General features: G+C 44.4%; 2 protein-coding genes, 1 long non-coding RNA gene and 1 pseudogene across 6 annotated transcripts; 1 reads left to right on the top strand and 3 right to left on the bottom strand.

Moving 5' to 3' along the window:
• Nucleotides 1-399: 399 nt before the first annotated feature.
• LOC120655857 lies at nucleotides 400-5,204 on the bottom strand. Of its 3 annotated transcripts, XR_005667750.1 has the most exons (6): nucleotides 4,346-5,204; nucleotides 4,082-4,195; nucleotides 3,829-3,963; nucleotides 3,609-3,688; nucleotides 962-3,037; nucleotides 400-868 (listed from the first exon to the last, which is right to left on the bottom strand). It is a non-coding gene; the product is annotated as an uncharacterized LOC120655857 (long non-coding RNA). The 3 variants fall into 3 exon arrangements; XR_005667748.1 differs by lacking the exon at nucleotides 3,829-3,963 and having other exon boundaries at nucleotides 4,346-5,203; XR_005667749.1 differs by lacking the exons at nucleotides 3,609-3,688; nucleotides 3,829-3,963 and having other exon boundaries at nucleotides 4,346-5,202.
• A 12-nt stretch (nucleotides 5,205-5,216) lies between these two features.
• On the bottom strand, nucleotides 5,217-8,678 carry LOC120655856 (annotated as a pseudogene).
• A 7,551-nt stretch (nucleotides 8,679-16,229) lies between these two features.
• LOC120655855 lies at nucleotides 16,230-19,670 on the top strand (the record flags this gene model as incomplete). The annotated part of the gene is made up of 10 exons (XM_039933829.1): nucleotides 16,230-16,397; nucleotides 16,990-17,051; nucleotides 17,151-17,220; nucleotides 17,287-17,329; nucleotides 17,604-17,684; nucleotides 17,886-17,929; nucleotides 18,002-18,065; nucleotides 18,161-18,246; nucleotides 18,915-19,097; nucleotides 19,184-19,670. Coding segments are annotated over 10 exons (942 nt in total), but the record flags the coding sequence as incomplete, so codon positions are not given.
• A 673-nt stretch (nucleotides 19,671-20,343) lies between these two features.
• Nucleotides 20,344-24,641, bottom strand: LOC120655854 (glycerophosphodiester phosphodiesterase GDPD2-like). Of its 2 annotated transcripts, none has more exons than XM_039933828.1 (7): nucleotides 24,116-24,641; nucleotides 21,984-22,043; nucleotides 21,802-21,882; nucleotides 21,508-21,708; nucleotides 21,324-21,419; nucleotides 21,023-21,219; nucleotides 20,344-20,932 (listed from the first exon to the last, which is right to left on the bottom strand). In XM_039933828.1, exons 1-7 carry the CDS (start codon nucleotides 24,374-24,376, stop codon nucleotides 20,701-20,703), a joined length of 1,128 nt encoding a protein of 375 aa, XP_039789762.1. In that variant the 5' UTR covers nucleotides 24,377-24,641; the 3' UTR covers nucleotides 20,344-20,700. The 2 variants fall into 2 exon arrangements, with proteins under 2 accessions (XP_039789762.1, XP_039789760.1); XM_039933826.1 differs by having other exon boundaries at nucleotides 21,984-22,081; nucleotides 24,116-24,630.
• Nucleotides 24,642-25,119: the final 478 nt, after the last annotated feature.

Genomic DNA, 25,119 nt, shown 5'->3' with positions numbered 1-25,119 from the left:
CAAATTTTACATAGTAGGTGAATAATTCATATTTGTTACATTTCTGCATACCGCGCACGGTGAGCGGCAACTGGCAAGGCAGCAACGCGATCACAGTAAGCAACAATATTGTTAGTTTCTTATTACACTATTGTCATATTTTAATTGAGATTTATATATTGCAAAGTAATTTTATTATTTATACTATATACTGTGATTTTTTACACTAAAAATTAGTTCAAATGACCTTTATCTTCTTTCTTGCCCAAGGGCCCTTAGAATTATAGAGCCAGCCCTGAACACAAGGATAAACTAGTCTTTTACCAGCTCATTTCACCCCGTTAAGTCCCGGTTAACGGAGTACTAGTAGAATGCCCGTGCATTTCCACGGCGGCGTAAAATATTTGTAGGAAACATAGATACATAAACAATATTATAGTTTATAATTTTTAAAAGTGGTGCACGTTAGTATATCGTACGGAGATAATACTTGGAGCCAACAATAGTCGCACAATGCTTAAAAACAAATTTGCCGCCACCATCAAACAATTCTTGCTGCGGCGCCAGCCACCTACTGCTGGGCGCACTGCACCCTCTAGGCGCCGCCAGGCATGTCTGCCTCCTCGTCGTAGGCCTCCTGGTGCTATTGCTGCCGACTCCGCATCTATTCCTCAATACGTCATACGGCATTTTCTCCACTCGTCCAGCTCCATGTCGGTGTATTGTGTTTTAGGCTTCGGCAGGAGCACGGCCTACAGCTCCAGGGCCTTGCACTGCTCCGGGTTCAAGGAGTCCGGGAACTCAACCGAGGAGTGGATGTACGGCTTGCCCTTCATGAAGGGCCTCTGGTACATGGGCATGCCCTCGTCATTAATCGCCTTGAAAGAATCTGCACAATTTTGCATCAAAATTGAGCATCGGTCAAACGTACATACAAGGCAGAATGACACGATTTTGCAGTCTTGTGTTAAGAAACACCTACCAGGCCTCACAACTTCACCAGGATTTGATTTGATCAGCAGCTGCCTGTTATCGAAGTGAGTCAGAACAAATTGGAAGCCACATAGAGATTCAGTCAAGGTCAGGGTGTGGATGGCCGAACAACCTATGTCAGTCTCACCATCGAACTTCTTCAATATGTTAGATAATGGTACCAGAACAGTATGATAGATTTAGAATATTCAGTAGCAGATCAAAAATGTGTGCAGAAATATTTAGTATAGGTGAAAAGCTTGTTCTGCCCTGCAGCGGCAGTGCTTCATAAAGAAACAACCATTTAGAGCGGAGAGAGAGAGCTATAGTGGGTGACTTGTTTAGCTACCATTTAGTGCAGATTTGGGGCATCAAATAATTCAAAGTAAGTGCTCAGCCATGACTGTTTTCACCAAGCAGAAAATGGAGGTAAGGTGGGGCATGCCTCACGATACCGCCAAATTGGTTGGCGTTCTGATGACCGCTGAACAATAGTTATGAAAGGTGAGTTATTTTTTAGCAAAATACATTAATTATTATTTTTAGCAATCTGCCTAAATCCCGACTGGATGTTGTCATACCCCAATACTTTTTAGTAGCTTAGCCATTGCATATACACCACAATTTGTCGCTTTTTCACTGAGCGCGCAGAGAATATACATTGTACAAACTGAAACTTGTACATGGCTCATCAGATAGCCAGAAAAGAATACATTTGCATGAGATAGGGTTCCAGATTGATATTACATACAATGTTCAGGCTAGTGATTTGTTTGAATACAACTTGAGCAGAGAATATTTCTTTCTGGAATGGCGTTCACCCTTAAGATGGTACAGACTGAGACTTGCTGAGCTACATCCGGAAGGAATAAAAATGACCACATATTTCTATAAGAGATCACTACTTTGGCCAGGCTAATTTTTAATCAAACAAGCAGTTAATTTAATCAGAATATCTGATCGATCGGTAATTTCATTGTAAGGAAGTCCAGCCCAGTAGCAGAAAAGAGAGAAATCCTAGTGCAGTTGATGAGTTCATCTGCAGGATCAAAGAAAATTTTGATATGTGCGTGATTCGCATTGAATCATCGTTCACGTGTCTACAAATCTAACCACAAAAAGAACAATTTTCCTTTCTTTCACGTATTTACTTTCTATGACCACCCACCAATCATTTATGTGCTAAGTGATTGAGTATCCAGCTACTAATTTTAGCCAGTGGGAGTGTTTCATCAGGACTACAATTAGGAAGTATCATATCGATAATTCTTGCATCTCAATGCTTCAGTCCCAAGATTAGGAATTATACTCTAATTTCATTAGACATTATACTCTAATCTCAATTCCATCACCAGAGATCAGCAGGAGTATTTATTGCTGTATTAACAGCCATAGAGTTGGCCGAGCATTTTTTAAGTGAGATATGATGGCATTTCGGTGTCCATTCCTTCCCAAAGGATAGGACCACCTAGAATCCATGAGCCCCATTAATCACTGTCCTACATGCCCAAGGTTATACTTGGTAGGATTTTTAGCGCTTTGTGTACCAATGCAACGCATGGAAATATTAAGAGAAAATGGTTATTCTTAGTGTGCAAACGTATGTGCCATGGCATTCCAAACTCATTCAGGGCTTCATTAAGTTATTTATCCACTTTGTTTCAGGTTTCAATACTGCCTAAATACTTATCTGTTCTCTGAAAAGATGGCATCATGATAAGGTTAGAGTAACAACTAAGAACCATGATACTGTCACAACACAAAGGTTATCAGCACAATATTTGATTGCAAGTTAAGGACCCATATAAGCTAGTAGATAACATGAAGAGGAAATCATTTCTCCAGAAAAATGAAATTAAGGGCACCACATTGCATATTTCTCAGTAAAAGAATATCATAATAAGATTATGTCTTCAGCAATATCTATAGGGCTAACTGCGAATTGTTCATAACTTTTGTAAAAGAGATTTGTATTACTTGCCTTTCTTTCAGCATTGGGTGTCAAGAGATGAGCACATCATGTAAGTCTATATCCTTATCTCTTGCAGAAACCGAATGTCTATAGCATACTTCCCCCATAAGCTATCTGCAGTGTAAGAAAATCAATGTAACCCTACTGCAGCAAAGGAGTTCTTGGGAAATTAGAAGGGCTGTGTAAATCATAGCATGCTGTCTTGGGACACAAAGAGAAACATGTAAACCTACTGTAAAAGTGGTTCTTCCAAGTCCAACAGTTCACAAGATTTTGCAATCTGCTAACAGATATACGTTGGAACAAATGACACGAATCCAAGCTGTACTTATAATATGTTATTTCATCTTGGACACCCATTTCTGATAACCTGCGCATTATTATACCCACTACCAAGACCAAATGGGCTCCATGTGGAATATTACATCAAGGGATGTATTCCCTTAAAAAATTCAATATACATCTTTTTTGCCATTAACGAAACGTTTGTGCTCATGTGGAATATTAAATCAAGGGCATCATATAGGATTTCTACCGAGAAACTAAAAGAAAGGGGCAGGTATTGCAATCATCATTTGGTATGAAAGGATTAGCTGCAGGAATATAGCAATATATTCAATTAACAGAGACCCAATCCAATTCACAAGAGAGGAATAAAGCATTCCATATATTGTTCCTCATATACCTCCATGTGAGAGGAGTAAATGGACAGTCTCGTTGAGCCTTTCTTGGCAGCATGGTGCGATGCAGTCCCACAATGTGACCCTACCCAATGGATAAAATGTGGTGATTACGAATGCGACAAGCAGAGCAAATCTCTTCAATTAACCAATGTTTCTTGATTTGATTTTGCTGAGCATATAGTACTCAAAACTATCTAAAGGGGCTGCAGAGGTCAACCTTACCTTGCTTGCCCGAAATCTACCCTAATTGGCTACTCAAGTGAGCAGTTTAACCACCCCCACCCCCTTCTCCCAAAATGCTTGGTAGTATTTAAATAAATTACTTCAGCTTGAGTGAGCATAATAACCTGGCTTCAGCTGATTTCATACCACCGAAACAAAAAGTAACAAATCACTAAACTTGTGCAGACCCAATTTCTATGCCACATGGCCGAGTAACAAGCAGCAGAAGGCATGACAAGAACTGCGTCCATACCAGGGCGGTAGGCATTCACATTGGCTCTGAACTCGATGAGCACCTGGCCACGTTGAGTAGGTCAGGCCTCATGCAGGCGACCATCAGGGGTGTCTTGCCTTCCTTGTCAATCCACTGCAATCAAGCCAACATTTGCCCCGCCAACAGCAGCACATCAGTAAAACCGATTCGTTCATAGGGGCACAAATTTCACATCAGTAACTCAACCGATTCGTTCACAGGGGCACAAATTTATCACCCAGACTGAGAGACTGAGTGACATACCTTGAGAGCCAATCCCGTCGACGTTGCCGTAGTTGACCTGCTGGTACAACAGCACCTCCTAGGACTGCTGCAGCCCCATCCCCCCGAGTCACCAAACGAAGCCAATCGTCGGAGGAAAGGGGGAAGCGAGGGTCCTCTCAATCGAAACCGTCTCCCCCGCAAAAATCGAAGCAAAATCGAAGCGTCGGGCCACCCCCAACCACCAGAGGTTCTTGCGGGCGGTCGCAGCAAGGCTATGCCACGCGCGTGGGGGGCATTCGGTGGCGGCGATTGGAACCCCGGCGGGGAAGGGAACCAGCCCGGAGATCCCGCAGTTATAGGGAAGAGAGGAGGAGCGCGACGACACGAGTGCGGAGGGCGGCGGCGGCGGCATGGTCCATCGGCGGCGGCGTCCAGCGAGCGACGGAGGGCGAGGACGGGCGAGGGAAGGCGTGGGACGGCTCCTGGCGTCCGGGCTGCGGATGGGACCGGAGCGGACGCGCTGGACGGCGCCCGGCGGCGGGGTGGGAGCGGAGGCGCGGGACGGCGTTCGGCAGCCTGGCGTGAATGGAGCGGAAGCAGAGGCGAGCAGCAGCGCCCGGCTTCCGGACGGAGAGCGGAGAGCGGAAGCGCGGGTGGAGCGCGAGCGGAGGCGCAGGGCGGAGACCGGCAGCCGGGCGGAGACGCGAGAAGGCAGCGGCAGCTCACCGGACGACATGGATGGGGCGGAGAGCGAGGCGCTAGGTGCCGAGCCGAGGCCAGAGAGCGAGTCTGTTTGGGGTTGGGCGACGTGGGGACGTGGGAGGAAGTACGGGCGACTTTCTTTTGTCGGCGGGGGCCGAGATTTTGACCGCGACGCACGAACCACTGTCTCTTTAAAGGAGTAGAGATGGGTAAACTCCCTCTTTGTTTTCATAAAATAGAGGTAAAATCACAAAGATTGAAAAAGCAAGAGCAAAATCACAATTCGTGATGAAAATAGAGGTAAGAACGCAATAGCTTTCTTTAACTACATGGGATATTTTTCTATCAAAATAATTTAAGATTAATAACTTTGATAAAGACGGGCCCATTGGCTGTTTAGTTTCCCATTTCCTCAGCATGCGGACCCAGCACTGCAGCTGAGAGCGCCGGCATCCTTGGTCAGCGACCTTACTTCGTTGGCACTGGCCGCCACGAAGGCCTGGTGCTTGTTGTAGTTCGGCCGCACCCAGCTGCCCGTTTGCTTGAAGAAGGCACCATTCTGGAAGGAGTCGCCGATGGAGGCCCAATCCCAATCCTTGCCCCCGGCCCGCATCCTTCGCGTCACCTGGTAAAAGAAGAAAAAAAAATACAATGTATCACAGGTTTCAAAGAAATGAAAGACCTGTAAACAGCGGCGGAATCAGAAATTTTGAATAAGGGGGCCGAGCAGATACTTTATATTATACGTGAGAAACATATCAAGATATATATACGTGTTACTAATATTTTAGATAGAGAAAATGCTTTACATATATTCTGTTTGCACTTTACAACTTCGCAGACGTATTGCGAATTTGTATTCTCTTTCTTTCATAAAATAATATCAAATGTCTTCGTTTTTTTAGTTTGATCATGTTTTCTGAAAAAAATTATAACATACTCCCTCCGTCCCACAAAGAGTGTAGTTTTAGGAAATTTCAGACACATTATTTATCTAAACAAATGACTTTGTTACCCCTAATTATTTCTACCAATTATGATTGAAAACCGCATTATTTATTTGGTTTTCTAGAAATGTAGGGTATTCTAGAGTTTGAAATTTGTAGGGCATTCTAGAGTTTGAAATTTTTACTCAAATGTAAGGCATTATGAGTTGAGAGTGGACCCAATCATCTTAATTGTGCATCATTTTCGGATCTTTTCTAATAAAAAGACATGCATGCAGCCATGCAGGGGAGGTGCACGTGGGGGGAGGTGCATGAGAAATGTCATGCTACTTTAATTATTAGCACATATTTAGTTAACCAAATAGAGTCCCAATACTTAATAATTAGGGTAATTAGGGGTAGGAGAGTCTTTTATATAGCCATAATTTATTCTAAAAACTCCAGAATGCCTTATATTTGGTGACGGATGGAGTAATATTCGGGTTGGATTTGACTAGTATTTAGCTAGCTGTCTAGGTAGATGTGTATACGTGCACCGTTCAATATGTGTTGTTGGGTATATTAAGGACGATAGCCGAAGAACTTAAGTACAAAGCATCGTTGCATTGATTGACCTTTGTGTTGGGCTTTAGAATATAGGTGGGGGTTTAAAAATTTCACTGATTTTAGGGGGGGCCGTGGCCCCTGCTCGCCCCCCCCTGGTTCCGCCGTTGCCTGTAAACAACATGAAACTATAGGATTGATAGGAATTTCAGGGAATGTTAACGGGCAAACTTCTCGCTTCCAAACACAAGTGAGCAGAAATTCAGGAACCTTCGTGTTATCTGGGCCCGAGGCTACGAACATGTTGCCTTGGCTCTTGACGCTGGGACCCATGCTTCCTCCAATGGCATGATGTCCCCATCCAATCATGCAAGTTGTTGACTACATGAGCGTACCCGTGCCTAATCCTGGACAGCAATCGATCACATGAGGGACCCGAACAGCTCGTAGAATTACAGTCGAAGGAAACGCATTGCATGTTGGCAAGGGACGGACCTTGGCATGCAGGCCCGTATCTAAGCACGTGCGGGCCGTGCGACCGCACAGGGCTCCCAAATTTAAAGGGCCCCCAAAATATTAGATATACATTAGATATAGTCATGTAAATACTTTAATTTAGTTAATTATTGATCCAATTTGTAGCAAAATATGGCCCAAATTGCTCCTAAAAGATAAATCATTTAGGCGTATCACTTATCACTTCCTTTTACATGGGTGCTACTCGGGGTCAGGTGTGTGATCTCGAGTGGACCTATCACAGCACCACAACCTCTCCAGGATTCCATATTTTGAACATAAAATCGGCCTAATAAACCAGGCCCCTCAATGCTTTGTTGCTAAAACAAACTTTTTTTAGAAAATTTTTTGTTGCTCAAACAATAACAATTGTTCCAGCAATAAAAGAAATTATTCCGGAACAAAAAATAGTTATTAGACTTTTTGTGATGATTTAACTGCCAGTCACACGTGTGACTTCTAACATTTGTGCTTTCACACAGCACATCGCGCTTATCACGCTTGACGGCTGCTATCGCTTGGTATTCGCAATCCTGCACTAGGCCACTAGGGTCCAGTCCATTTTTCGCACAGGGCCCTCGAATTTGCCGGTACGGCCCTGTTGGCATGCGCTGACGTTGGGGCCGAAGCGGTTGAACGCGACGGTGACCCGCATCCGGCGGTCGGCGGCGTGGCCGTCGTCGTGGCCGAGCAGCATGACCTTGTCGTGGTTAAAGAACCAGTTGTTGGAGACGGTCACGTCCGTGGAGCCGACCGTCACGTCCAGGAGCCCGTCCTGGCATCGGGACAGGGTGTTGTGGTCGATCCACACCTTGGTGCTCGACACCAACCGGATGGCATCGCCGTCCATGCCACCGGCGGACTGCACCGCGCCGCCAGGGACGACCACCTGCCCAGCGGGCTGCGACCGGCAGTCGTGGATGTGCAGCCCGTGGATGATCACGTTGTTGATCACCTGGTAGAGCATGATGCCTGCGCCGCCGGCGATGTGCACATCGGCCCCGCGTCCGTCGATGGCCGTAAAGCTCTTGACGAAGAGCGGCTGCGCCAGCCTGATGTGCATGCCCCTCTGGAAGGTGATCCAGACCTTCCCGGCCAGCACCGTCCCGCCGTAGCGCAGGGTGCCCGGACGTGGGCGCACCGGGTCGTCGCTGGGGTCGGTGACCACGTACGGAATCACCCCGGGTCCTCGGTTCTGCCGCATCTTCCCTGCTAAGCCCACCGAGCAGACGGCGAGCCTCTGCCGGTTGGCGGCCCAGTTGGGCTGCCGGCGCCAGCACCGGTCGATGATGTTTGCGCCATGGACGTTCGTCGTTGCGCCGTGGAGAACAAAAAGAAAAGCGAGGAGTTGGAATTCTCTGGACGCCATTCTATAGACTTTTCAACCTTGATGCTTGATGCGCTTTGTTTGATTGAGAAAATGAGAAGGCGAGGAGGACGAGAAACTTATAAGTTGTTTGCTCGCCATTTTGAGGTCGGTGTCAGTTGGAATATACCGGGGAGCAGGCGAGATATTGTTGAGCTGTTTAATTTACTTCAGTTATTTGTTTTAGGAGAAACTGACGAATGCAGGTACCAGCCGTTCGTTTGTCTTTATTTATTCACAACTCATTGTAAAGGTGTTCCTTTGTGTTACCAGAAAAGTCAGGGCGAATTCCTTGGCGTGTACTCCATCTGTTCTGAAACGTAAGGCATTCTAATATCTGGAGAGTCAAAGTTTTTCAAATTTGACTAAATTTTTAAAGAGAATCATAAAAATTTATGACACCAAACAGATATATTATAAAAATATATTTAATGAAAAACCTAATGATACATATTTGATATCATAAATGTTATTACGTTATTATATAAATTTAGTCAAACTTAAAAAAAATTGACTCTCCAAGGATGCTGGAATGTCTTATATTTCAGAACAGAGGGAGTACAAATCATGAGAGTTCCCATGCATCTCAAACGAAGGTTTTCATGAACTATGATGTTAAGGCCGGAAATTTAATAATCCATGCAAACTCTATTTCTTGTATGAGAGATGCTTTCTCTATCCCTCCCTCAGTCCCTCGTCACATCATCAAATTATCGATATAGTGGTTTATAATACTACGGAAATTAATCGATATGGAGGCAGGGTTGGGCGGTGGAACTGCCCTAACAGTGCCAAAGGCCATCAATTACTAAGGGATGAATGCTTAGCCCGTTACCCAAACATTTAAGCACGGCAAATTATTTTTGTTGTTTCGTAGTTTAATTTTTTTAATTCTTTTGCGAGTTACCTCAACTATTAATCTATTTGATAATTGCACAAATAGATCGTCGGTTCCAATAGTCCATGAATGAGATCACCATGCAACATATGTTAGTTCTATCAATCTTTTTAGAATGGGGAAAAATGAACGGCTCACGTCGCTCGATCCGATGGCTGGAAATGTAGAGGCACCAAAAGGAATCAAAATGAGAGGAATCCGGTATGCACATGATGCATACTAAACGGTGGGCCATATGCACCGGGTGCGTACCTAATTGGTGGGACATGCACCGGGCAGATGAGTGGGATAATTGTCTTTCCGAATTTTTTATTTGATTAAGGGTACAATAGTAAATCAATAATTGGATGAATAATGTTTTGAGTAGTATAGCTTAGAATTGAATGGTTGGTATAATAAAGTTTGATTGAATGATTGATTTAATATAGTTTGAGCTCACTTAGGCACCCTATGTCGGCCCTAGGGTTCCTAGCTGACCTAGGGTTTCTGCCAGCAAGGGAGCGCAGTCCGGCAACGGGGAGAGGGAGGGAGGGTAGTTGCGGCCACGGCGTTGTCAAGCTCGTGCTCGTCATGGTGGTCTGCATCGTCATCGAGAGGAAGAGAGGCGGGGGACGGAGGGGTTGAAGGCGTGCTTGTCATGGTGGTCTGCATCGTCATCGAGAGGAAGAGAGGCGGGGGACGGAGGGGTTGAAGGCGTTGTGCTGCTGCAATAGGAAGTCGCAAGTCGCTCGATTTTTTGCGCGAATATGCGCGCGTGCAATTTTTTCCACCATTACCAGGATTCGAACCCACAACCTCTGCCTCACGCGTACCCTTCCCTACCACCGGGCTACACCATCACATGTGACAAATAATGAGATATTTCCTTTTATCATCACTTTCAAATGTCTTTATAACCCATTTCACAGCTATAGCAATTTCAAATGAAAATATTTTCAACTACAATGTTGTAGATCTGGTCGCGACCTATAACTTTCATATATACTTCATTCCATCTAAGGTCATTTGAAAATTTGAAATTGAAAATTTAAACCATGTATTTTGGTGCCAAAACAACCATAACTGTAAAAATTTTCAACTACAAAGTTGTAGATCGGATTGAGACCTACAACTTTTGTATAGACCATTTTTAATCTGAGATGATATTATTTTTCAAAAATCGCATATTCAAATATGTCATAAAGGTGACGCGCCTTGATATTATACGTCACCTATATCATCACAAAGGTGACGCGCTTTGATGAAGTCTGTCACCTTTGACTTGTCAAAGCCCGTCACCTATACTAACTTTATAGGTGATGTACTTTAATGTTACCCATCACATATATGAAACTTATAGGTGACAGACCATAAATGTGGCCCGTCACCTATAATAAAGGTGACGTGCTTTGATGTTGCATTTTGGTATTTTGTAACGTCTACTTCAGATACATGGTTATTCAGCCTGATCCCGATAATTGCACCTAACATCTTATAGAGCAATTACAGAATTACCGGTGTAGCATTTCACCCAGAGAGTATTCTGGGTGTCATTTATATTTCCGCAGGGAACATGGCAACAAAATTGTGTAGGGAAGTAGAAATGAACTAATCTCAATAGAATATTCATATGCATAAACAGGGATAAAATAAATATAGACAAAAGGTAGTGTGACACACAAGTAAACTCAACTCTGGTAACGGTAAAAAGAGGCAAGGAGCTAGGTAAAAGTTAGTTAATCATATCTCAAATGTTCTTATAGAATTTATATAGTTTTACTAGCACTTTATATTTTGCACAAGAAATGATTAGCCTCTATCTAGTTATTTCTAGTACAAGGGAGAAGTGTGCTAATGGCTGATAGATATGACTGTCTAGCCATCACAGCATTTTATAACCCTCCTACGCTCCTAACCGAATGTGGAGGATTACGATGGCACTAAATAGAGTTGTCACCACCTGCAAGCTACCTCTACAAACCGTGGGAAAGGGCGACATCCAGCAACACTTAACTAACCCAGACACTATGTCTATACTAGTAAGCAATACTCTTGTATCCCGCGCGGAGCCCCCACCCTTGGGATGGACAGATATTATACTAGAGCAAACATTCGAATACTGGAGCATGTAAAAAGTTAACTAGAACTAAGTCTCTAACCATGTAAAGTATATAGTAACACAGGAAACTAATCATGAATTCTATGTCTGACACCAGGGTTAGGTGTTTCACAGAGTAGAGGGAGAGAACTTTGAGCATGGGAGCTCGAACTCTTTGTCATACCCCGGATAGCACATAAAGATACAGTTCCCGGGACCCTCACGCATCATGTGTGCGTGGATGAAGTGGTCCAGACCGATAATGGTTTGGTATTCCTCCGTCGAGGGAAGATAGGTGACCTGAGCATTCTCCAACACACCGACATGTCTCGCAATGCGCAAAACCAGTGGGGTTATGTCGATGAGAGATTTGTTCATGATCATTTTCTGCCAGTGCGACACCATGCTCATGACGGGGAATAGCGAATTTTCTTTGCCATAGCATAAAGGCACATAAGGTCTGAGGAGCTATAGAGCCTTAGGTCTGCACGGGAGTAAACTACCATGGCGAGGTATTTTGCAAGAACTCTCAGAGTTGGATTATGGATGGAAATAATGTTGTTCTTACTGCTAACAGGTTCATCTGAGATTTCACTCCACCATACACTATGGTCATAATTGTGGTCACTTACTAGCACATTGGTGTTTAGGATGCATTTCTTATTAAAGCCCAACGCTATGCTTAATTCATTGGGTTTCATTTCAAAGAACTCATTGAATAACCGGAAATGGATTTTAGTTTTAGTACTGGTTGTTTCAACATGTAAGGTTGCAAGGAATTTCATGGTTAAGATATGTGAACCTGCCTCAGTGATGTTGGCGAAAATTTTCCAGCCTGCTGCGGTTCACGTCCTGCTTCAGGCCCGTCTTGATGAGGAAGAGGGACTCGAACCTCTTGGCATGGCCGATCGACTACTTCTTCAGCAGCTCAAGGGCATCCCGCTCATAATCAGTCCGGACTACGATCTGTTAGACCATAGTCAAGACTCGGATTTTGAGTTAGTTCCTCGAGACTGCAGGAGATGAAGGGGCTCCTCTTCTTGGGATACCGTCATCCCGTGATGCTGAGGATCCTCGCGAACTCCTGGAATGGGATGAACTGAATTTATTCACTGTGTTCCTCGCGTTGCCCCAGAGATACATGGTTCCTGCAAAATATTAGTGCAACAAATACCCGAAGGAAATATGCAATGAAAATCAGCGGGTTAGTCGTTCTAGTGGGGAACAAACCACCACAAACGTTCGTAGCTCAGACGTGCCTTGGTTATTCAAAGAAAATATTTTTGTGATTGTGGGTTTTAGTGGGAATGATTACCACTGATGGAACCATTTTTATTATGCACTTGATTAGCACCAAACTAATTTTAGCAGTAACAGTACTACTAATATTTTTGTTTTTGGGGTGAGCTAGCACTTGAGTCCTTTACTTAATTAGCTCAAAGAGCTTGACTAAGCAAAGAAAACTCAGAAAGAGAGAGGAAACTCGAGTTCAGGGACGATTCTTGCTTCTTATAGGCGCGTGCAAGGGGCAGGCCGGCCAGCCTAATGCCATGCCGGGCGGCACACTGAGCGGCCATCGGTGATCCACTTTGGTGTGATAGACATGCTGTAACTTGTTCTCAAGTGGTTGAAGATGGGACGTTTATGGAGGTGGGAGGCCGGCCGGCCGTGATGAAGGCCACTTGGCCCTGCACCGTCCAAAATTGTGTCGGCCCTTTTCCTTTGCTCCTCCTGCACGTCAAGCACCACTATCCCTGCTGCTCCTGGCCAAATGAAAGAGAGTGGGGGCCGGCCGGATTGGGAATTGGCCAAAACATTTTCCATTTTTTTATGCAAGCAAAAATGATGCAAAACATTTATAATTTAAAAGGTTCTACGTTCAAAAGTTAAACGTGCTATAAACGATGGAAGAAAATAAAACTATCCTATATGCAAATGCAAGGAATGGATACGTACCATGGTTGTCATGGTGAGAGCTTAGGTTTTAAGTCCCGAGTGGGACTCTCCGTACCTTTCGTCTTGTTGTCGTGGCCAGATAGGGTTCTGACGATGACCTTTCTTCCGCCACACTTTCTTGATCGCGGGTTTTGTTTCGACCTCTTTTTTTCTGATTCCAGGAATTTCTTACGCTGGATTTTTCGCTTCGCGTTTCTGTGGTTGTGCACCTTGATCTCTTTTCGAAGTCGTAGTCGTTCTACGAATTCGACGAGGGCTTCGAGTGATGGGGTTGATGGCTTCTCCGGCTATTTCTCGGATTTTCTCCGGTTCAATATTTTGATCTGGGAACATTGTTCGACCTTCGATCGGAAGGCAAACTTCTCCGTCTGCCCATTGATGTTGAGCTGGATTTCTCCGGCTGCCACATCAATGTCAGCATTCACCGTACTCAAGAGCTCCCCCCCGAATGAAAGGGGTCTTGATGTCGACTTCCATGTCGAGAATGATGAAATCTAGGGGGTGAAGAAATTCTATAATTTGACCGGAATGTTCTCCGCAATCCCCGCGGAATAGCGAACCGATTCATCTGCTAGCTGCAAGCACATGGTAGTAGGAGCAAGCACATGATGATTAAATTTATCGTAAACTACCTCAGGCATTACACTGACTCTTGCTCCCAGATCACAGAGAGCATGTGTGAAGTGTTGGCTCCCGATTGAACATGTGATTGTGGGGTATCCTGGATCATTCTTCTTCTCCAGAAGAGAATCGAGTATAGCTGCGCTACATTCTTCTATAAGCTGCACGACCACGGTGGTGGGCAAGGTCCTCTTGTTTCGAAGGATATCATTGATATACTTGGCGTACGTCGGAACCTGCATAGCGTCTAGAAGCGGTATGTTGACATATAGCTTCTTTATTACCTCGACAAACTTGTCGAATGGTGCGTCGGCCACCGGCTTCCTTATTTGTTCTGGAAACGGTAAGGCAGTTTGTATCGTGATACTCTCGTGAAGTTCTAGGGGTTCTACGGTTGCTTTCTAGGTAGCAGTTGTGTTGGACTCCTTGGCTTCCTCCTATTCTCCGTCTTCATCGATGGTTTTGCTGGCGGTTATGATCTTCTGCCGTAATCTTGCATCTTTAGGGAAAGGTGGTTCCTGCATGGACTTACCAGCTCGCGTAGTCACCGCACTAATATTTTCCTTTGGAGGAACTTCTGGTTGTCCGGCCAGTTTTCCCGAGTTAGTGTTAGGGCGATGAGGCTAACTGAGCTACCTGAGTTTCTATCATTTTGTTGAAACTCAGGTGGTTTTTAATAACAGAATTAAGCCACTATAGTTGCGCAGCCATGGATTCCAAAATCTGTCATTAGCCAGAAATTTTTTGCTAATGTTATAATTGATTTGATTTTGGCCGTACACTAGGTTTTTTTAAGTAGGCTGAAAATTGTTATTAAAGTTCATACCTTACTGTTGGCCGAAGGGGAGATTGGGCTTAGAGTTCCAACCCTGCTGAGGACGAAAGCCCGAATTGTTGGAGTTGTTAGTTCCAACAAAGTTTGCTTCCTCCTGAATGAGCGGGCAAGAGTTGCCTGTATGTCCAGTTTGTCCACAGTCTCACATGTCATGCAAGAGTTCATAATCTGGTTAGTCTTCTGGTGCGGAGACTCCAGCCTTTTCATGAGAAGGTCCATCTTCACGGCGAGCGTATCGACACTGTCGATCTGGTGGATTCCCTTTCAGGGTTACTGCCTATCTCCCTTCCAACTCTGGTTGAAAGCAATCTTCTCTACCAGCGTCTTCGCTCCAGTGACGCCAAGCGAGAGAAAAGAGCCACCTGATGCTGCATCAATGAGATTCTAGGCTGGTTGGTTCAGGCCATGGAAGAAACTCTGAATAATCAGTAGTTCTTCCATGTCGTGGTGTAGGCATGCTACGATGTATTCCTGAAATCTCTCCCAAGCTATCTGTATGGCTTCATCCGGGAGTTGCTGAAATCCGGAGATCTTGCTCCGGAGGGCATTTGTCTTGCCCATCAGGAAGTACTTGGTCAGAAATGCATTGAAGCAGGCATCCCAAGTGGTGAAGTCTACTTTGTTGGTGTAGAACCATGTTTTCCCTTTGCCGAGCAAAGAGAGCGGGAACAGACGAAGGCGAATATTATCCATCATAAGACCTTTGAGATTGTGGTAGGACTCCCTTTCAAGAAGGCGTGGAGGTGAGCATTGACATCCTCGCATGTCTTATCGCTTCCAAGTTTCTAGCATTTCATATTGGGTGTCTTGTATTTCTAATAAATTGTTTAACAGTTGGTATGTCGTATGTATATAGAAAAAATAGATTGGCACACACTCCGTTGATGCGACCATGCACATGCGGTCTGGTGTAATTTTTTTTCTTGCTTGTTGGAGAATGTTTCCCTTCAAATATTTGGCAAGGATTCTGCAGAAAATGGTTGTCCACCATTTTTACCCTCTAATAAATCCAGTGGTTGTCCTCCATTTTGGACCAAGAGAAAGGAAAAAATGATTGTTGGCCCACATGTCAACCTCGTCTTTTGAGTTTGTTTAGATCATTTTGCATTTTGCATTTTTAAAATTTTAGAAGGAAATTTTCAACATTTAAAATATTAAATGTAGACTAATTACAAAACTAATTATAGATCTCATGTGTAAACTAAGATACAAATCTAATGAGCCTAATTAATCCATCATTAGCACATATTTACTATAGTGTTACTATAGCAATTTAGTGTCTAATCTCGACCTAACTAGGCTCATTAGATTCATCTCACAATTTACAGTCTATTTGTGTAATACGATTTATTTTTCGACTACATTTAGTACACCATACAAATAATTTACAAAATTTTGAATTTCGCCTTTTTGATCTAAACAGGGCCTTTCTCTTCCTCAGTTCTTCCTCCCTGATGGCTGACTGCCTGACTCTCTCTGCGACTCGAGTCCGGTCATCCTCCATTCCTCCTCTCTATCTATTCTCCTGTTCATCCCCTTCTGTCTCTTCCTGGCGGCGGCGACTCAGCGAGCGGCGCCAGCCTACGCAAGGTCTTCGCCGGGCGCAGCACCGGCGAAGAGTATCCACCAGGTACCCTCTCCCCTTCCCTTCCCGCTGTGCGAAATCGTGCTCCCCAAACCCTAATGTAAGATATTTTGGTTCGAATCTGACCCAGTTACAAGTATATACTGGATCCACCCCTGCCACCAGGCCTGGTTCTTGTAGCAATTTAAGAGAATGTTTCCGCTGGATGAGTGATCACTTGATAGCTCCTATCGTGCGGCATATGTTACCATTTTTAAAAACCGCTGGGTACTGTGGAACTGCTGCTACCAGTGGAGATATGTTGTTGTTCTTATCTATTTTGTACTAAATCGCTACTCCACTGTAAGCTACCATGTGCACTGATAATGATAGAGCTGCCAATGTTAACTATATGTTGTTCTTAGCGATTTAGTTGCTCTTATGGTAGTGTGTGCATATATAGTTAACTTAGCAAATACTTTTTTGAAAGATGTGCGTGCACCTTTACCTTTGCCTTTTTGTGTCATTCTTGTATGTATCCCAGTTGCTCTTATGGAGAATGAGGATACAAAGAGTAAATTTCCTTAATTGTGTGAATTTGTTCATGCATGAGTTAAGGCTTTCTGGCTTACCTTTTCTTTACTTTTTTGTAATGCAGACTAGACTTAAATTTTCACCCAAAGTTCTTCCTAAGAAAGCCCCAAAGATCATCCCTAAACCGTAAATGACTATGTTTTCTTATGTTATATTTGCTCAAGCCAAAACACTTATTTAGGTTGCAAATTATATGTTGAATGAAAGTTATGGTGGATTCTACAGGGAGCCACAAGAGGAGAACAAGGTTCTGACAATTGATAAGAAGCTGATAACTAAACTTGGGAGCTTGCAGGTACTAAATGTCTCATTTTCCATATGCTTGATTCTGTAGTATATAATTCCTAGCATCATATGGCAGAGCACTTATGGCCCCGGAAGTGGAACTAAGGATGAGAAGCAAGGTGATTATGATTTCAGTCTTGTGTTCCTTATAAATCTTCTTAACCTAACCTAGTAAGGATTCGATCTCATACTCCATATTTCTCTTTATAGTGGGAATTAAGTTGTTTAACTCATCAATCAACTTAAGCTGTTGTCGGAATAAACTTCCTAAAGTTTAAGCCTAGCCTACTTTTAGTAGGAGTGTAGGATGCTATTTGGAAACTAGTGCGATTCTTGTTTTAGTTTTCATAGCTCACTTTTAACATATTTCTTTATTTCTCCATCATGACACAGGAACTCCTGTCCAGGTCGCATTTGGACAAGCATACCCTTCAATTCCAAGAACTTTTCCCACTCCAAGAAGCTTTTCATCAGGTAGTAGCTTTGCACTTCCATTCCTTTCATGCTTAACTTCACCTTTGGATTCACAAATTAGTTTAATGTGTTCTGAAAGTTGGCAAAGAAAAGTAAAACTTATTATTAGTAGCATCCTTGCTATCTGCTTTTACATCTTAAGCATCACACAATTGGATAACTGAAAAAGATGGTTATATAGTTTGTTCCATGTTTATTCAGGCACATCTGCTATAAAATTACCCAAGGAGCACAATGAACCATGGGTGAGTAGACATAAAAAACACAAACATGGTATGCATTCTTTTGTTGACTTCATCTGTTTGTAACTTCTTCAGGACTACACATGTACCGATTGTCCGGTTACTCTACCACTGAAAAGGCCCAACTCTGGAGATACAGGTTCTTGTGTTCTTATTTCCTATGTGTTTTGTGGCATGATGCACGATGTGTTACTCTTTGTCTGGTACTCATTAGCATTCCATTGTATAAGACAGAAATTCTTGATGAAGCGGAATTGGGACATTCATCCAGCAGAGCCCAAGATGGTGAACTGAGTGCAGCTGAAGAACTTTGTTTGACGGTACGCATACCATATGCATCATTCTAATTGTAAAGAATTGGCAAACACCACACACCCTAGGAAGGGGGGGGGGACCTTTCATTATATAAGCCGTATAGGCTTGGGTTACAAGAAACACAATACAAGCACAAATACAACTCTATATATCTAACACCCACCTGCAACTGCAGGGGAAGCCTGTCGGACTCCAAGACTGGACCTAAAATCAGTAAACAACTGTACAGGAAGACCCTTAGTCATAATGTCAACAAACTGATGTGAAGATGGCACATGAAGAACACGAACTTGTCCCAAAGCCACCTTCTTGCGGACGAAGTGAATGTCAATCTCGATGTGCTTCGTTCGTCGATGATGGACAGGATTGGCTGTCATATAAACACCACACACCCTAGGAAGGGGGGGTGACCTTTCATTATATAGGCCGTATAGGCTTGGGTTACAAGAAACACAATACAAGCACAAATACAACTCTATATATCTAACACTAACTTTGTTAATCATGTTTCACATCAAAGCAAAACCCACATGTTAAATGTACTGTTATTTTCAAATTCAGTCTTGTATATGTATATTGACTGATTTACTTACCCTGACAGGAAAGGGTAGATACACATACACCGCAGTTGCTCTTCTTCCAGTTTCCTAAGACTCTTCCTTTACCAAGGTAGGCTTATGCAGATGCTGACACAAATATGAATATGAATACAAAATCGATGGGGGACAACAGGAAGAGGCAGCTTGACTCAATCCACGGCTGTGCTCTGAAAGAGCTCCCAGGTGGCTTCATGGGGAAGTTACTTGTGTTCAAGAGTGGTAAAGTGAAGATGAGACTAGGTGATCTGCTCTTTGATGTAAGTAGTAAAAACCATAGACTTCTGCATGGTGCATTTTCTTTCTTTCCACCCCTTCATGTGCTCAAAATTCACAAATTGTACAGGTTTCAGCTGGCTCGAATTGCATCTTTCCTCAGGAAGTTGTAGCGATCAATACCAGGGAGAAACACTGCTGTGGCATAGGGGAGATTGGAAAGCTTGCAACCATAACACCTGATATCAACTCTTTGCTAGGTTCTGTTTAGATTTGAGAAGATGGATTAGCTTGTGGGGTGTTACAAATGGGTAAATACTAGGTTCTATTGCATGTTATGCTTGGTGGAAATGTTTAGGAGTACTTTGGTGGTGGGCGCAAGTGGGTTGATGCTGCTGCTACCACTTTGCACTGAGGACTACAAAGTTGCAAATCCACATAAGGGGAACTAAACCGATGCTAATTTTAGATGTAAATGGCAAATGGACTGTTTTGCTTGTTTACTTTGACCCTGTTTTTTTTCACCTAACAATCGGTGAGTTATCCAAAACACTTGACTAATGTCAGGAGTTCACGGGCACAGGAACAGACAGAGCATTGTATGCTATTTTCAACCATTTTGGACATGATCACATGAATGATGGGAAGCACGTGGCTCCTGATGGGAATTGCAGCGTGTGAACGCTATGGTTAAAAATTCTTGTGGTTGCAAATGGTATGGTATAGGGGTGCATATTATGCGCTTCAATCATGCATGTCATTTGAACAATACCATCTTAATTGCGAGAAGATTGCTCTAAAATCTAAAATTTGTACCAGCTAACAGCATGGCCTGTACCTGGTTGAGCTGTACTTGGTCAGATATTCAGTCTCCTTTTGTGAAAATGCCTAATGATTATCATGAGCAAGTGAAGCTGAAGGCGCGAGATGAGCGATCTACATAGGTAAGTTTTCATATTTCTTTTACAAAAGACAAACGTAGGCACTTACCTTACCAGCCCTTGACATATGAACAACAAAACCTGTCCGATTCTCTGGATTTTCTATTGCTCTTTTATAAGGCTCTGCTTTGAGATACATACTTTTTTTTCACTCCAGGTATTCATGATTTCAGTTAGTTTTTTGGATTTTTGCTCTTTTGGATTTTTTACATTAATTGCAGTTTTTTTTTTGGTACAGAAAGATAAAATTCTTGTTCTGAAAGCTGAACCTTGATAATTCGTCTTCATCACACCCTTCCCATCAAGTACAAGTTTTAACCTGTCAATACTATGGCAGGCCAGCTCCATCCATCTTAAAAATACACTGCTCATAACAACTCTCATCAATACATTACGATTTAACTCAAACAGCTCGGTATTGCGTTACAGATACTACACTCAAGACTCCTTTCAGGGGTCCAAACACTTGTCAGCTTGTTTCTGTCAGACCTCACCACCACTTGCCCTGCCTACTACAGCATTGATCAAATCCCCAATCCTCCCAGCAAAATTAAAACAGGACAAGCTTAAGGACAGGATAGACTTATCATCAACCTACATAAACATATAACCCTGCGCAAGGGCTTTTTTTTTTCTTGTATGCGGGTCGCTAAATCAGTAATACATCAGATCATTCATTCATGATAGACATCTGGAAGGCGAGGCATTATTGGACAAGCTCAGGTATGAGCCTCAGCAGGAACGAGATCTCGCGTTGCGAGAAATTCGGTGTTGCAGCGCCTTTAGCAGCCTGGTTGTTGCTCAAGTTCTCGACTTCAGGGTCAGGCTCTGGCAGGGCGATGAGCTCGGAGACAGCCTCGGTGATCTCCGGCACCAGGTCGACGATCACCCCATTCACCCCCATCAGGTGCTGCATGTACACGGCCTCCGGCACGTTACTGCAAAAAGGACGATAAATTTGAGCATGGACACTGAGACTGTGTGGTAGTACAGCGATGCTACAAAATTTGTATGTGAACTGTTCTTACTTCAATGTTCCGTAGGTCAGCAGGGAGAGGTTGGCCTCTTTGATCTTTGGTATGGCAGCAGGGTGCCTGAATATCCCACGGGCCTCGGAAACTATCCCTTGCAGGCCGCTGCCAAGGCATAGCTTGATGGCCTCCTCCAACGAGTTCCTCCTCACGTCAGTGTAAATCTCTGTCCCTCCGTTTGTCAAGAAGTATACCTGAACGAAGAGCATAAAATGGATGATGCGATCAGTACTGTTTGTTCATAAATGAAAACCAATACTATGATGTTTCATGCTTGCAGTTTGTTCAGCGTACTTACAGAGTATTTGCTCTGCAGTTTCCGCATGAGCTGCGCAGCATCAGGCTGGAAGCTAGAGAAGAGTATAGGCCTGTCCTTGGCGTACTCATAGATCACCTGCAAATCAAATGCTCGACACTGTTAGACAGGAACTTCACAGCAAACTAGAGAAAGAAGAACAAACAGTTTGTTGTGTTCCACATGCCTTCAAGATGGCCTGGAGGATGCGAGTGAGCTCCTCCTCCTCGTATTCAAGATAGTCATCGAATTTGAGCTCAACGTTGAAGCCCAATCTCGGGTTCACCTTCTCGAATGCTTCTTGAAGCGTGCAAAGAGCATCCTCTGACTGCACATTCCAGTTCAGCATTCTGCCGCCCTTCATTTTGCGAAGGAGGGGCTTCCCGATCTGCATTCATGAGCAAGAAAAACACAATGAGATGCTACTAGCCCAAATTGCTTATATATCATAAGGGCGAGATGGTGCTCTGCTATTTATTACCTTCCCCTGCTCATTTTGCGGTCCATACTGGACGAAGTCTTCCAACTGAAGATCAGTGACGCGCTTCTGTGAAATTATGCCCTGAAAAAAGAAGAGTGTAAGTAAGGTCCACGTATAGTTTGGCATGCAGTTGACCAAATAATGTAACATACACTACATGGTAGCACGAAGTACGAGCTTACATCTTCTTCGGTGTAGATGAAGTTGTCATGGAAGATGATTGGGCACCCATCCTTGGTGACCTGCAAAATTCGATATTCACGGTTCTCTTCTGATACATCTTTGCACACCGAATTATTGAGGAGACGGAGAGAGGAGGGACAAGAAGCAGAGTAAAACGAATCAGTGTGTTTCTTTGTAACATTTAAGCAGACTGGAAGCGCAAGGAAAAGACTCATTCAGTTTCAGGCAAAACTTGTAAACGAGCTTAGCTAGTACATGCGTCGGCTTCTGTCAGACGTCGATGATAGCAGCAATCCAGAAGCAGCTTCTCGGTATATAGTTGCGATCAGAGGGGACCCCGTACCATCGTTCCGTCTCTCGCCTCACAAAAGTGTGGCCACCATGCTCATCGTGGTCCATATTCGCGTTACAGCTAAGATGCGGGTTCTAGGGCGATGCAAGGTGGGGTGCAAACGGGAAAAAAAAATCTCCCGAGATATAAATGTTAGAATTTTTATATAAATTTAAATAAACTTGAAATTGCTTGATTTTTTGTGAATCGAGAGTTACATTCTTTTTAGAATGAAGGGAGCAGATGCTAGGGTGGTTAGGAATTTGGATCAATCAGGCATGTGAGCAGATTCCGCCTCACAAATATCAAACGAGCTAGTACGTTAAATATTTAAACCGTACGATGTAAAGCATCGTCACTTGGCTCTTAGGGTTCGTTTGGATATCGGCTTTAGTCTGCCGTGTCAAAGCATCGGCCAGCCAAACTTTGGCCGCCCACGATTTGGTCGGGGCATGGCGCAAAAATGAACTAAATTTGGCCGGCATCAAAACAAGGCAGCTAGGCACGGTCAAAGGCCAATTTTTTGGCCTGGCAGCCAGCGGCAACTATCCAAACGAGGCAAAGACAATTTACACTTTCCGCCATGTTTAGTTCCCAAAAAAATTTCTACAATATCTGTCACATCAAATTTGCGAATATATACATAGAGCATTAAATGTAGTTAAAAATAACTAATTATATAGTTTAACTGTTTCATACTAGATGAATTTTTAAGCCTAATTAGTCAATAATTAAACATTAATTGCCAAATAACAATGAAATGTGCTATAGTACTAAAATTCAAATCTTTTCACGAACTAAACATGGCCAAAGGGGGCGTTTAGTTCCTAAAAAGTTCCTACAGTACACGTCACATCGAATCTTCGAGCACATACATGAAGCATTAAATGTAGTTGCAAAAAATAATTAATTATATAGTTTAACTGATTCATACGAGACGATTCTTTAAAACTTAATTAGTCTATAATTAAATATTAATTATCAAATAACAACGAAATGTGCTACAGGACCGGGACCTAAACTTTTTCATCAACTAAACACCTCCAAGTTCATCTTTAGGTGGGAAACTCGGGTTGTTGCCGAGACGGGGCAATATGACCATGGCCATGGTGGGCCCAATGATCCGTGACAGAATAAAATATGGTTCATTCCAACTATTGAAACCTTTGTTGAGATGCCCTTGAAAAATTAATTTTGTCTTTCCTCTGCACCCTTGTTTTTATATATTTATTTTGTTGAAAAAAGAGAAGGGTAACATGGCGGCTCGGCGGCTCCTCCGACGCCGACGCGGTAACATGGCGGGCGCTAGCTGCAGCTGGCGATGGCGATGGCCCCGCTGCCAGAGCCAGACCGGGGCGCCCGGGACGCGGCACATGGGGATGGGGCGGGCGCGCCGCTAGCTAACGTGATCGAGAGGCTCCACGTCCACGCCACGCAGGTCGGCGCAACGCGTCGAGGGGGTTCAGAGATCAGGATTCAGAGTCAGAGCAGAGGCTGTCGCTCTCGCCGTGCTCTCCGTCAGCTGCGGTGCCCCTCCCGCATCGGTGGATCTGCTGTCCCCGTCAAGCAGGCCAGCCAGAACAAGCCCAGCGCCACCGCCAACGCGGCGGCGCGGTGGCTGCTCGAAAGCTCCCAGCGCCGGCCCGGTAATGCTAGCTATTCCGCTGCTGCCTCGTTAATCGCGCGACCCTAAAACAATTAACTCTCTCTCTCTCTCTCCCCCCTTTTTTGGGTGTGCTCGCGCGGAGAAAGGAAGAAAAGGAGCAACCAATGGTGGACAGGAAGCGAGAGCGTCTCTACCTGGACGTCGAACTCGACGTAGTCGACGGGGAAGCGCGCGGCGTCGTTGAAGGAGCGGACGGTGTTCTCGCGGACTTCCTGCAGCCGCCGGTCCGCCGACGCCAGCGCGTTCATCCCCTTCCCGCGGTGCCCGACCACCGAGAACCGCCCGCCCGGCGCGCGCGCCGCGGGGGCCGCGTCCGCCCCGGCGACCACCAGGCCGGGGGCCACCACGTCCAGGGTGGGCACGTCGGCGACGCGCGCGGCCTTGAGCTGGGCCATTGTGCGTGTCGCGCCGGCCGCGGCTGGTCTCCTGCTCGATCGGCGGGGTGAGAGGACCGGAGGAGGATTTGGCCGGGGCGAGGCGGCGGAAAGCGCCGGCGTTGAACCGAATTGAAATTGGGTGGCGAGGTCGCGACGGGGAAGGAAACGGGAAGGCGCCTTTATAAGGCGGGCGACGGTGGAAATCGAAGCGGCCGCGGCGTGGCGGGAATATTCCGGGTGCCATCTTGGGTTTATCCTGCGGGATATTCGGATGGGAGCCACGGGTCTTGCCCGGGTTTCTGTTTCCCTGTCCCTTTTTATTACCAAACCAAAGCACTCAGGGCCAAACAAACACCCACCTCAAGTCGAGCCTGAATTATTATTATTATTATTATTATTTGACTTTTTTTGAACTTTCTATGATGCTAACAATGTCGACGTACGGTGAACAAGGAAAGATACGTTAAAAAAACCTTCACAGGTTTGATAAGCTAGTTCATCTCATCCCACCTCATCATGTTCTGCACTATGAAGGGAGGAGCGAGCTACGCCCATGAATCAAGCAATCCTGAAGACAGGAAGAGGGAAAGTTGCTCCATTGATCTAGCATCCAGCGATCGTCGATTTGTCGGTCATTATATTAAACCTAAAACGAGAGGCCTCTCGGTTTAGTTTTTCCAATGTAAAATATAAAAATTAGTGCAACTTGATTGAGAATAGTGGCAAACATTTTACACATGGCATGAGATCCGCCGGTACCA

The sequence above is a fragment of the Panicum virgatum genome, chromosome 1N, assembly GCF_016808335.1.
Source record: "Panicum virgatum strain AP13 chromosome 1N, P.virgatum_v5, whole genome shotgun sequence".
Classification (NCBI taxonomy): domain Eukaryota; kingdom Viridiplantae; phylum Streptophyta; class Magnoliopsida; order Poales; family Poaceae; genus Panicum; species Panicum virgatum.
Note: the sequence above shows the minus strand (reverse complement) of the source record. Positions and strands in the feature narration are given on the sequence as shown.

Coding starts and splice junctions, on each gene's coding strand:
- LOC120655854 (XM_039933826.1), bottom strand. CDS start 24,602: ATGGCACCCGGAATATTCCCGCCACGCCGCGGCCGCTTCGATTTCCAC. Junction 21,883..21,983: donor TCATCTACACCGAAGAAGAT/GTAAGCTCGTAC, acceptor TTCTTTTTTCAG/GGCATAATTTCACAGAAGCG. Junction 20,933..21,022: donor CTGACCTACGGAACATTGAA/GTAAGAACAGTT, acceptor TCCTTTTTGCAG/TAACGTGCCGGAGGCCGTGT.